The sequence below is a fragment of the Pyrus communis genome, chromosome 10 (assembly GCF_041283825.1).
Source record: "Pyrus communis isolate YQ-2024b chromosome 10, ASM4128382v1, whole genome shotgun sequence".
Taxonomy (NCBI): domain Eukaryota; kingdom Viridiplantae; phylum Streptophyta; class Magnoliopsida; order Rosales; family Rosaceae; genus Pyrus; species Pyrus communis.
In genome coordinates, this window is record NC_142574.1 from 879958 (window position 1) to 892418 (window position 12461).

Consider the following 12461-nt stretch of genomic DNA (forward strand, 5'->3'; position numbering starts at 1 on the left):
TTTAAAGACAATCACGTCACTTTAACATTTCACTCAAATTTTAATACTTTCGTCCACATTTATTATAATATCTAAAATGATACACCGACTCGTATTACCATGCCTATAATATTTCTCCTGTTTTTCTTGCATTGAAATTTGAGAGTTTTGTCTTTGTGTACAACAATAATAACAACCAAGTCTTATCCCACTAATTTCGTCTGTGCAAGTTTTTCCCTGACAAATTTCACATGTGCAAGTTTATCTTACGCTTCCAGTCCCAAGGCCAAATAAAGAAGAAAAAGTGCGTTAGGTAGGTCGACAATAAATTTTCCGTTTTTCATGTTGAATCCCTATATTGTAGTTTTGCCTCCGTGCAACAAAAATAAAAACCGAGTTTTGAGAATTTCTGTAGAGGGCATCAAGTGGTGCATATGGACAGTTCAGTACATGAAAATATTATCCACATACATCCCAGCACACTTGGCACCTTACAATCTCTGCATAATATCCACACTTCCCAAAAATATTCAAAAAATATATACAAACCTTTGGCAAATAAGAAATTCAAAGAAACAGATTTGTAGAATTTACAGAAAAACAAAAGCCACATTTCAACAAGTTCCATTATTTGATTGTAAAAATATAGCTAGCTAGTTAGCTCCCACCAGATAAAGAAAGAAAGAAGGAGAGAGAGTAATGGCTTTGGAGAACTGCTTGCAGCTAAGCACAGTATGCACTACAAGAGTTGGTGCTGCTGCACACCATCCATTTTCTTCCACGGACAAGTTTGTTGTGCCAACTTCCAATGGATTGAAGAAATCTGCTTTGAAATTCTCTTCATCATCCTCATCGTTTTCTCGTTCCGGCAAATCACAGAAATCTCGCTTTATTTGCAAAGCTCGTGAAGCTGTCAATGAAGGTAACTCTAGCTTTATATATCTTTTAGGAGTCCCTTAAATTCTGTATACCTGCATATATATGGAGCAAATAGAGTGCGATATGTGTGTGTGTGTGTGTGTGTGTGTGTGTGAACATGGCAAATAGAAGAACAAACAGCAATACATTTTAGTATGATGAACAACTAAAGGGTATCACAGATAAATAAATAAAATAAAGGTTAGTGGTGTTGCAAGCACCTACAATAAAAAATTGTTTATAGATAGTTCATATGCCGACTTGTGTTGGTCAAGCGACCAATTATTTTAATAAAGACAGTATATACTCATCGCATGCGAGAATTTTTCATTCGCTACACGTTGTGGATATCCTTCACTTAAATTCAACTATTCGTACAAGTCAAAAGCAATCCTCAAAGTACTTTTGTTTGGAAGAAAAGAAGATGTCACATTTACCCCATTTAGTACAAAGAGCATGCACATATATGAAATTAGTGACTTCACTGAAATGTGCAAAATTTGCATGCAGTTCAAGTGGTGAATGATTCAAGTTGGAATACTCTTGTGATTGCAAGTGAGAACCCAGTTCTGGTGGAGTTTTGGGCACCGTGGTGTGGACCGTGCCGGATGATTGCGCCGGTGATCGATGAATTGGCAAAAGAGTACGCCGGAAAGATATCTTGTTTCAAGCTCAACACAGATGAGAGCCCCAACACTGCCACTCAGTACGGTATAAGGAGCATACCAACGGTGCTCTTCTTCAAGAACGGGGAGAAGAAAGAGAGCGTTATTGGTGCAGTGCCGAAGTCCACATTGTCTGCAACTATTGAAAAATATGTAGATCTTTAATCAAATCATGTATATATAGACTTCCATGCTTGTGCCCATGAAGCTATTCATTTTTAATCTTCAATTAACTTCTCCCTTCGAATTATGTATATTATTTCCATCTTTACTGGTGTTTCTTTCTCTTAATTCTTCTTATTTTATGCAAAATTTCCCCACTCAAATTTTCATTGAAACAATATCCCCTAAAAATTGTCTTACGTGAAAAAATCAACTTTAAACAAAAGATTAGGGGTGTCGTTATTGACATTCTAAAATAGTCAACCTGCACTCTTTTCATGAAAAAAGTTAGGAAGGAAACAACACTACGAAGAAGAGCATAATAAGTTTTTGAGAGTCACAATAATAGCTCCCAAGATTAGAGGTGGTTAGTAGTCTTAGTTGTACTGTTGGAATTTATCTAGCAAAATTCGCTATTTTGATTTAAAAGAATAATAATAATATTTGGTTACAACTTTGTTTTAAACCAAAGGGATGAGAGAGATAGGAATTTATAACTTTATACATTAGAAAAAAAAAATATGTATCACTAGATTAAGAGAAGAGCTGGTAGACACAGCTAACCAAAGTAAAAGAGGTGAAAAGCTTGTGAAAAATATCGAGAAACATTAGTTGTCAAGCTTATGCTTATTTTCATATTTGAAGATTATTCGTTTCCCATTTCGTTTTAGTTTTCATTGTGTTAGAGATAGAGAGAAAATACCTAGGTGAAACTAAAGTATACGGAAGAGTTGAAGGATGGTGGAAGAGATGCACAACAAATGTAGGAAGTGCACACAAACTAAAAACTAAGCACCAAAAACCAAACTATTACATTCATGCTTCTTCGTTTTCACCTTCACAATTTTATTTTCATTCATTCTTGTATCTTCCCATCCTTCCCACCACCTTCATTTCTCATTTCCTTTACATACTTCCACCCTTCCACCCTTCATCTCTCATTTCCTTTACATACTACTCTCATATCTCGAGCACTAGTGAAAACCGAAAACTTAAAATCAAAATGGTTAATAACTTTAGAGTAATGCTAGGTAGACCAAATTTTTAAAACCAAATTTGCAAACTAAATGATGTGGTTGTAAATGATTGGATTATTAATTAAATATCGATTAACGTACTTGTTTTTTTATTGGTGACCAATTTGATTTAAAAAATTTAGTTTCTCTAGTATCACTCAAAGCAGTTCAACCAACGAACTTGCATGTGATCAAATCGAAGAGAAGCCTAAAAATACACTTGGTAACTAATGACGTTTGAGATGTAGAACTGAAACCGTAACTGAAATTGGGAAATAACAAAAATACATGCCCAACGAATAGGTCAGAAATACAATTTTAGGATTGGAAGAAACGATCAACAGCCTAAGTAGAAACCATTTGCACTCTTTGACATCTCTACTCAAAGGGAAAAAAGTTGTTACTAGGAAAAAACGAAGCGTCGTATACCACTATGATGAGATTTCGAAACGAAAAAAAATGAAATACATTTAAAAACCACAAGAAAATGAGCCTCTTCAGCCACAACCAACCACCAAATTTTCTTCTTTTATATATAAATAACAGATTAGTACAAAGTGGGAGCGAAAGCCCTGTCAAGTATTTCAATTCATCCCAGCACTGCCATCTTCCACGGTGCCAGAGGCAACTCCTGCCGTTTCTCACGCTGCGCAAGCAGCTAAATCAAGAAACGGTGAAACGAGCCATCAACATGATCAACAGAGCCTTTCAAGGAGAATGTTTCCAATCAAATTGAAGATTATTAAAGCCGTTCACCGCTCCAAGCCCACTAAGTAACTGGTTCCCCAGATCCTGTTGTTGATGATGCATACTTTGTTCTCGAGCCATTGATGCCATTCCGACCCTTCCATTCATAACAGAATTATTTCCCATTGCTGCTCTTATTCCATTCGCCATGGCAGGCTGCTGACCAAGTCCGCCACCCATACTCCCAAATCCAGCACCCCCAATGCCTGAGCTATTGTTAGTCATGCCGTTCAATCCTATGTTGTTGCTTGTTGACAAAATCCCATTCATGTTTTTCACATCGTTTCCCAAAGAACCAGCACCGACCATACTGCCTGGGCCGTTAAGTTGGTTGGACATCATCATTTCGTGTACAAATTTGTGGACAGAGCTCTGGGAATCACTTGGATCAGCCTCGCCAGATAGGGTTGGGTGTTGCACGGATATATTTGCTGGTGAATTTGCTGTACTCATGTGATTGGCAGCTGTCATGGCACCATGAGATATTTGTGAAGGATTATTTGATGAGGGTGTTGGTGACTGGAATGGAGAAGGGTTTGGTTGCGCCTGCGGGATTGCACTAGCAGAAACAGGGGATGGAATCTGAACAGAACTTCCTCCATAGGGACTGTTTGTGTTATTCATAGAACTTTGCTGTCTGGAATTCATTGAATTCTGATGGAGGAGCCCAACAATGGTGCTTGCAGAGGTAGATGTGGATGCTGTGTTTGGAGCATTATTTACACTCGCAATACCATTACTGACAGCAATTTGTGTAGCGGCGGCCTGGACAGAGCCTGGATCTCCGTTTGAATTCTGGCCGATCGTTTGTTGTTGTTGTTGCTGCTGCATTTGCTCCTCGGACTGCTGTGCTTGACTGTGAAAGCCAGACGAAGCACTCGTCCTTCGAGGAAACTTGGCCAAGCTCTCTGAAAGAAAACAATAGCAATGAACTACATGTGGACCCAAACTATACCATAAAGAAGCTGCTAAAGTATAATGAATTGTAAGTATCAAGCCTAGAGTAATGACTTATACGACTATAATGGATTGTAACTACCAAGTGGACCACAATATAATGCTTCAAACTGCCATGATATCATGAAATAGTGCAAAGAAATACTTTTAGGGGTCACAACACAAGTGCAATAACTTTAAAAAAAACCTGAGCATAATCTAGGTGTATGCAAACAAATTTTATAAGATGATTATGGAAAACACATAAGAAAAAAGCAATTGCCCCAATCACTATCACAACCACCATCCTAGAGCTAACAATTAAAGAATCAAGTTTACGTCTTGGTCTGAATTGTTAAATGACAAGGGACCATCTGGATCCTGATTGAACCAAACCGGATTTTATGCTTTTATGAGAACTAGTTCAGGCAGTTTTCATCTAGATTTTAGAGTTGCAAGGGAGCCAATTACATTCGAACTCTTTAGCTCCTTTTCTTATTCTACAATTCCGAACATTCATATGGGGTTTGAAGCATTTGAGAATCTCTTCAAAAGAATCTGAGAAAAGCACACGGAAAATCAATTCTAGGTGCAAATATATATATATATATATATATATATATCTTGTAGAAGCTTGGTAATAGCAGCAGCCTCATTCACTCGCACAAAGATAACTCTGTCTTCTTTTTGCTCTCAAATCATTGTTACTCACCAGGACATTCTTTCCTCATTCTATAGCTCTTACAGTTGCCAGCTTTTTATAGCATATTTCAGCAATAAACTTTTATGTATTTCTTGCTTTCGTGCTTTACTTTCTCCTATCCTTTTTGAACCTTCTGCTATTATTAGAAATTGTGTATTGTTTTAAAGCCTCATGACCTAAGCAGATTATACATTTTATGAATACATATTGCTGAAGAAAACAACAAAGAGAAGATCGCACGCTAGATAGCTTATAATTTTTTACGTTCAGAAAATAAAAAATCTTGACTTGTGGGCAATGAGAGAAAAATTCCTCTATGGTTTTGAAGTTCAAGTTACGAGTAATCTAGGACTACAATTGCTCTTTAATTGAGTCTATACTTTAATGTCCAGCAAGCATTCTTCTCGGTTTCCACAAATTTTACCTGTCCAGATTCAACAATCTTTTCAAGTTTAAATAAATTTACGTACACTAAACCCTTGTTTCTTAAAACCCAAGACTTCAAACCCAACACACAACCAAATATAAGCAGATTTATCCCAATCTGCCTATCGCTTCTAGGCACCAGGTCAGTAGTTCTCATACTCTTCTTCCACTCAGTTACTGCAAAGCTACATCCCCCAAATCTACTCCACTGCAGGCTAATTTGTTCTTCTTAAGAAATTTATATTTGAGTTCTAAAAGTCATAAGGTAGCTCTTTTTTTTTTTTGAACAAATAGTTAACTCTTTAAGTCTTATTATGTGACAAATAAATAGTTCTAAACCCTATCATATCTCTATAAAGTAACGAATGAATAGAAGAAGAAAAAATCAGAAATTTGTACCATCATTAGTAATTTAGTTAACATAGAAAAATCAAACTTACCCATAGGTCCAGTCCCCGTCTCTCGGCTGTAATCAATCAAGTCTTTCATACTATTAACTACTTCTGATATCTGCATTGCAACCCAAAAAAGATATATTAAAAAGAAAAACAAAACAAAATGGTCAATCAGGCTACAAGCAACCTCAGTTACATGGTTCACTGAAACAGGACCCTAACTTATGAACATAATTTGTTTGAAATATATGATATTATATTACACTTCATGAGGAAGAAGACAAAATATTGGTAAGAAATTTGTTTTGAAACAAAGGCATTTCTAGCAAAACAAATAAGTAGAAATCCATCACTTCACTATTAGAATCTTGGAACAGAAAACCATGAATAAACACAGCCCGACATAGCTTATCTAGAAAAAAGATAAACTGGATGAGAAATTCACGGTTGTAATAAGTCAAAAAATCAATTTTCCCCTTCACGTGTCCAATGTAAATATATGAAACTGTATTTCGGGTGTTATAGGAGGATACATTTAACATATACAATTTATATCAGGAGTATGATCCCAAGGCAGATACAATGAACACTGAGTAGATTTGGTGCACAAAGGAATGGCTGTAAAATACAAACAAATACTGCAGCACTATATGCAAAATAGAAGCGCATCTCAAAGCCAAAGATGATACATAAACTCTGCAGTGATTAAGAAATTACCTGAAGACACCTCACATATCGCTTTGTATAACCTAAATCATTTACTAATGGCACTTCCAAGGTTTTTGCCAACTGTCGAGCTGACGATACAAACCTAAACAAACATTACACAATAAGAATTAAACAAATATCATAAATTCCAAACCCACCATCTATTTGTTTAGACACTTTAAACTGAAAAAGACAAATCCCACATAGGCTCATAGTATCATTAAGATCTAAATGATGAAAGCACAATGTAATTGCAAAATTAAATATCTTTTGTAGTGTCTCTCCTGATACAAGTTTCATTTTTCTGGAAAAGTCCTGATACAAGTAATAAAGAACATACAACTTTGTGGCATTAATAAAAAAATAGATGAGGGCAATGTGCAGCATTCATCTTCAAGAAAAGCATTGCCTGCTGATGACTCCACTAGACTATACATATGAATAAGTGTGTGTACGGAACACGAACTGATAAACAGAGAGATACAGAGCAGAAACCGGCATAAGGACAATTCAACATTCACCCATCAGAAACAAGCCATCAACATCAATTATTAGCCAAATCTCTATACAAAAAACACACCACTTGAAAGCTCAAACATTGTCAGGCAAAAAATAAAAAAATAAACTCAAATATTAACAAAAATGAGAAAGAGATTTAAGAACCTACATATTACAATTACTTTGTATCTCTGGAAGAGATATGTTGGATGATGCATTTTGAGTAGCAGCCTGGTATTTTTGAGCTGCAGCACCAAGCTGACTAACCTGCATAAGGCAAGTAAACATTAGATATGCAAAGTACCATATGACTGGTACATATACTCAAATTAGCATCACAAACAACAGATAGAGAATGTCAAGAATTGAGCTAGTTTGGTAAAATCGGGATTTATGTCCAAAACATATAAGCCAGACCACTCCGACCTGAATCTCATATTTATAAATCATTTACTAAAACCACTAGTTATTATATAAAATTACTAAATATTTAATATATACAGTGAAATCTTTACTCACAAATACAGTTGCTCCTTGAACAACTGGTGGAACAATAATAAGTTTAGGATTTGATATTTCTCAATATTTTCCATACAATTAAGTCCTATTTCATCCAAACAATGTACATATTCTTGCACAAAAAGAGGTTTGAAAAGATGAATTTGAAGTTTTTCAATTTGCGACACAAAGAGAACAGAAACCCCCTTGTCATGAAAGCATAAGGGTAAAACAATCAGTAAAAAAATCAATTTGATTACTTAACCCTGTTCCTAGAACTTAATTTCGAGCACAGAATAACCCATCACCTAATAGCGTTCAATCATTTAAGTGTCCAGTTGTCAACGACTGAACAAGGGTTCTAAACAAATCAGTAAATTATATTCTTTGTTTTGAAATGTTCCCATAGAAAGGAAAAATAAGTTATATTCATAACAATAATGGAGAAAGGCACCCATCACAAGAAGAAATTTGATAAGTAACCTGAGGTATCAGTAATCTTCGAGGGATAAGCTCTTCATGGCGCCTTGCACAAAATTCCCAAGAGCATATCTGCCAAAAGACACAGACAGTTGATAAAAACTGGGTGAAGCAAGGTAAATGGAGACATGAAAACAGTTTTTTGTCCAACCTTCAGATCTGGAGAGAATACTATCCGAAGTTGACCATCCCGAACAACACGAAGTTGCTCAAAAACACTTTCTTGTATCGCTTTAGCATAGTCCAACACAATCTGGCCAGATGAATTATGATACTCACGCGGCATATCAACATAAAGAAGCTCCTCCAAAGTACCACTTTCATACTTGATTTTAAAAAGCCGGGGAAGAACCTCAACGGTCGCTTCTGAAAATTTGATCAGAAATATCAGATACCAGTCGCAAAAGAGAAAAGAACATGAACAAAGCACCTACATAGAGCATCAAAATTAACACTGGCATCTATCCAAAGACTCTAAGATATGACATTGATGGGCACAAAAGGATAAGTCTCCAAAAGAGAAAGTATAACGTACCAAAGCCACGCCCAGGCTTGCGATTGCATATTTCACAGTGCCATACATCCTGCAAAATATGGCACTCATGATTGTCAAATAGCTCAAGATTCACGTAACACCAACCGAAAATGTATTTCAAATAATGTAATAGCTACCATGACATTGAGGAATAAAGTGACCTCAAAAAAGATGTGGATACCAATACCCATGCTGTATATATTCTGCAATTAATCTCATTTACTAGTACAGATGCCAACATAGATGGGGTTCACCATATTACGGTATCCTAGATACAGACCTGAGGAAAAACGCCAGTTGTTTGTCGGCCAGTTCCATACATAGAAACACACCACTTCTTCTTCGCATGGGGTACAAAATATTCAGCAACAAATTTTCTCCAGAACTCAATGTTGTTGTCCTATATAAAAAGTAGGCATCTTCATTAACCATAACAATCATCCAAAGACTTAACAAATTAGGCATGTAGGTATCTTACTTCAGGCCTATGTTGTTGCTGATACATATAATGTGTCAAACGCTGAGCACACATTCCAGGCTCATATACTGGTTTTGCAGGAGATCTCATGGGCAGATTCTGCTGTGGAAACTGCTGCTGTAATTGGGGGCGCTGCTGAGGCATTGCTTTCAAGAATTGCTGCTGCTGGTGTTGCTGGTGTTGCTGGTGTTGTTGCTGTTGCTGGTTATGTTGCTGTTGATGGTGTTGTTGTAACTGCAATAATCTCTGCTGATGCATAATGTTCATCTGGGCAGCAGCATTCTGAGAAGACTGCCTTGACATGTGGAGGATTTGTTGTTGTTGCTGTTGTTGTTGCTGCTGTTGATGCAAAAACAATGGCTGATCGGAATGTTGGGGTTCCAATTTTACAGGTGGCAAGCTCCTCATTGTTTGAAGTTGCTGTGGTTCCATTTTCACTGAACCAAGGCTCCTTAAAGACTGCAACTGCTGCTGCTGTCCATGTTGATCATTTGTCAATTGGGGCTCTAACTTTACCGACCCAACACCAGCTAAGCCTCCTCGAATAGCCTGAAATTGGTGTTGCTGCTGCTGCGTACTGTGAGGGGAAGAGAACTGTTGCATTGGCTGCTGACCATGCTGGAAATTCTGTGTTTCAAGTTGCTGCTGCTGTTGTTCTGTCAACAGTTGGTTACCAGAAGGGTTTGAAAATTGTTGCCCTTGCCCTTGCCCAGACGTACCAGGATTAGCCATGTTTGATGCACCATATGATGAAGAAGGTGCACTGAAACCCATTCCATTGCCAACACCAGAAAGTGGATCCGATTCAGCACCAGTATCCATAACTCCGCGTTGGCTGCTACCAGGACCAGAGAGGCCCGGATTTGAAATTCCATTTCCATATGACTGACTAAGGAGAGAAGACACATTGGCTACATTGCCAAGCATATTCATACTACCGTATTGAGTACGTGGTGAGGCAAGTGAGGGAAAAGCTGACGGGGAACCTTGACCTCCCAACATTCCAGAATTCGAACGCAAAAGTGAAGGCGAAACAGACTGGGCACCACCAATTGGAGTGGACGACCCCGAAGGTACCATGTTTTCAAAATCACAATCTAGAAATACTAGGTGAAAGTACTAAATCTATCTAAAACAACATGAATTCCACAAACCTAGATTACATAACAAGACGCAAAATCTCGGGGATGGAGCTCAATTCTGAAAGCATTATACCCCTACATCCAAGGCCATAGGCTGCAGAGTCTTTATTGTGCACCAACAGAAAAGGGTAAGCATTGTGTCTGCGAACGTCGTGTTCAGTTTTACCAAACACAGGCCAAACAACAAAGAAACCAAATACCAATGAACAAGCTCTGATTCTGAACATTCTACAATCACGCTATCTTCACCAAGAGAGCAGTCTCCGACCTGCTTCCGCATGAATCTCTGTTTATTACACGAACTTTCAGATCCACCATAACCCCAGCCTTTGAGCAAAAAAAGCTAAATAACAAACAAATCAAACTCTCTGCCCAAAACCAGAGTAGAAATCTGAAAACTTGTCACTCTATCAACCAAAAACAACACCAATCAAAAACCTGAAATGAACTAAATCACCACAATTCACGGATTGAACAAAAAGCCACAAAATTGAACAAAATTTGGACACAACCCAATAAAGATTATACCCTAACACAAGTGAAACCAAATTACACACCCAAAATCCCACAAACAATCTAAAGATTTTCCAAACTTTGCAAAACTAAACCAGTAATAGTAATAAAATTGCCAATGCATATACTAAAACAACATCGATCGGACCAAAATTTTCCCAAATCAACGATCAAAGAACTTCAAATAGTAAATGAAAATCACAAAATAAACAAAAAGAACACATACAAGAAATAATATATAGTACTCACCCAGTAGAGCTTCGAACAGTGAGGGATACAAGGAAAGAGAGAGACTTTCCAAAACCCACAAAGATTCTACTGCATAAAACCCAGTAATTTGATTATTCACTGAGTTGGCTTCAATATTGAGTTGGGATTTTGTTCTCTTTTAGGGTTTTCTCACAGTGTGCGTTGGCTCCGAGCGCAAGTCCTGTCCTTCGGCTGTTTTAGCTTTAGAGAGGGAGATTAGAGAGTTGTAGAGAGAGAGGAGGGGGAGAGAGAGTGTGTCCTTGCGGACGTCAAAATTGTATTCGATTCGATTGAATTTTCTTCATTCTTTACCCTTTTCTCTTTCTTCTTCTCTCTTCCTCTTCTCTCTCTTCTGAAACCAAGTCAAATGTTATTCTACCACTCTCCTCTACTCTCCTACATTCTTATGTTATGCTATGCCTATGTATGTATATATACACACATACATGCATGCATCATCACATACATCTCATCATGATCCATTACATCGTGTATTAATTATTGAACGACACTCTTGCTGCCTTATTTACGAAGTTGCCCGACTCTAATTGTTTAATAAAATTAGTTGTTCGTTCCCAGTCGGTTTTTTTTTTTTTTTTGATAAGCCTAGTCAAAATTAAAATGAGAATTCAAATTTTTGTCCTCCATAGAAGTATTAAAAATAATAAAAAAATGTACATACAACAAACTCACTTGAAACGTGCTTTTTTAAATTTAAAAAATTACATATGTCAAAAGAATATCACAATCTTATAATTACAAACACGTTAAAAATACAAAGCGATTCTTCTTTCATGGAAAATCCTTAGTCATAAACCCTAAACCTTAGTCTTGAGGACCGTTGCAATCCCCGAAAGATATCTTTAGAGGCTTCACGAAAAAGAGTCCCCAAAAAAGTTGAAGAGTGAGGACGGTTTTCCATTCTATTATGTTGCTAAACAAGATGTTGCAAATGAATTTATTTTTTACCATATAATACCAAATTCTTTTCGAATGTTATCATAACAAAAATTGAAGAAAAAGAAATGACATATGTTCAAATACTAACACGCCCCAATCTCGATGTTTGAGGGACATCGGGATGGCCACGTGCTGGCTGAAACCCGAGGGTGATGCAAGTCATTTAATGAATGCATATGCTGAGAACATGTAAATCATGCGTATAAATTCCATTCGAACAACATAAAATAATATACTAATATTCAATTGCCAATAATGATAAAGATAGTGATAGTGCATGACATGTTCAGAGCATACATCTAATTCAGAATACAACGAAAGGTGTTATTACAATGATGTCACAGCAAAGATGAAGGCATGATATCACTGGTAGAGGAATGCCTCGTAGCGTGAATCGTAAGCCTCGTTCCTATGTCCTCAGGGCGTGCAAAACAAACATGAGTGGACCAAGCT

At 37.0% G+C, this 12461-nt stretch overlaps 2 protein-coding genes across 7 annotated transcripts; one reads left to right on the forward strand and one right to left on the reverse strand.

The window, feature by feature from the left end:
• Positions 1–400: 400 nt before the first annotated feature.
• Positions 401–1829, forward strand: LOC137728771 (uncharacterized). Its single transcript, XM_068467529.2, has 2 exons — positions 401–901; positions 1408–1829. Exons 1-2 carry the CDS (start codon positions 679–681, stop codon positions 1725–1727), a joined length of 543 nt encoding a protein of 180 aa, XP_068323630.1. The 5' UTR covers positions 401–678; the 3' UTR covers positions 1728–1829.
• Positions 1830–3228: 1399 nt separating this feature from the next.
• LOC137727742 (transcriptional corepressor SEUSS) lies at positions 3229–11446 on the reverse strand. Of its 6 annotated transcripts, none has more exons than XM_068466555.2 (10): positions 11049–11446; positions 9145–10572; positions 8947–9066; positions 8667–8715; positions 8283–8497; positions 8135–8203; positions 7323–7420; positions 6665–6758; positions 5993–6062; positions 3229–4395 (listed from the first exon to the last, which is right to left on the reverse strand). In XM_068466555.2, exons 2-10 carry the CDS (start codon positions 10222–10224, stop codon positions 3449–3451), a joined length of 2742 nt encoding a protein of 913 aa, XP_068322656.2. In that variant the 5' UTR covers positions 10225–10572; positions 11049–11446; the 3' UTR covers positions 3229–3448. The 6 variants fall into 6 exon arrangements, with proteins under 6 accessions (XP_068322656.2, XP_068322659.2, XP_068322658.2 ...); XM_068466558.2 differs by having other exon boundaries at positions 9145–10613; XM_068466557.2 differs by having other exon boundaries at positions 9145–10629.
• Between the last annotated feature and the right edge of the window lie 1015 nt (positions 11447–12461).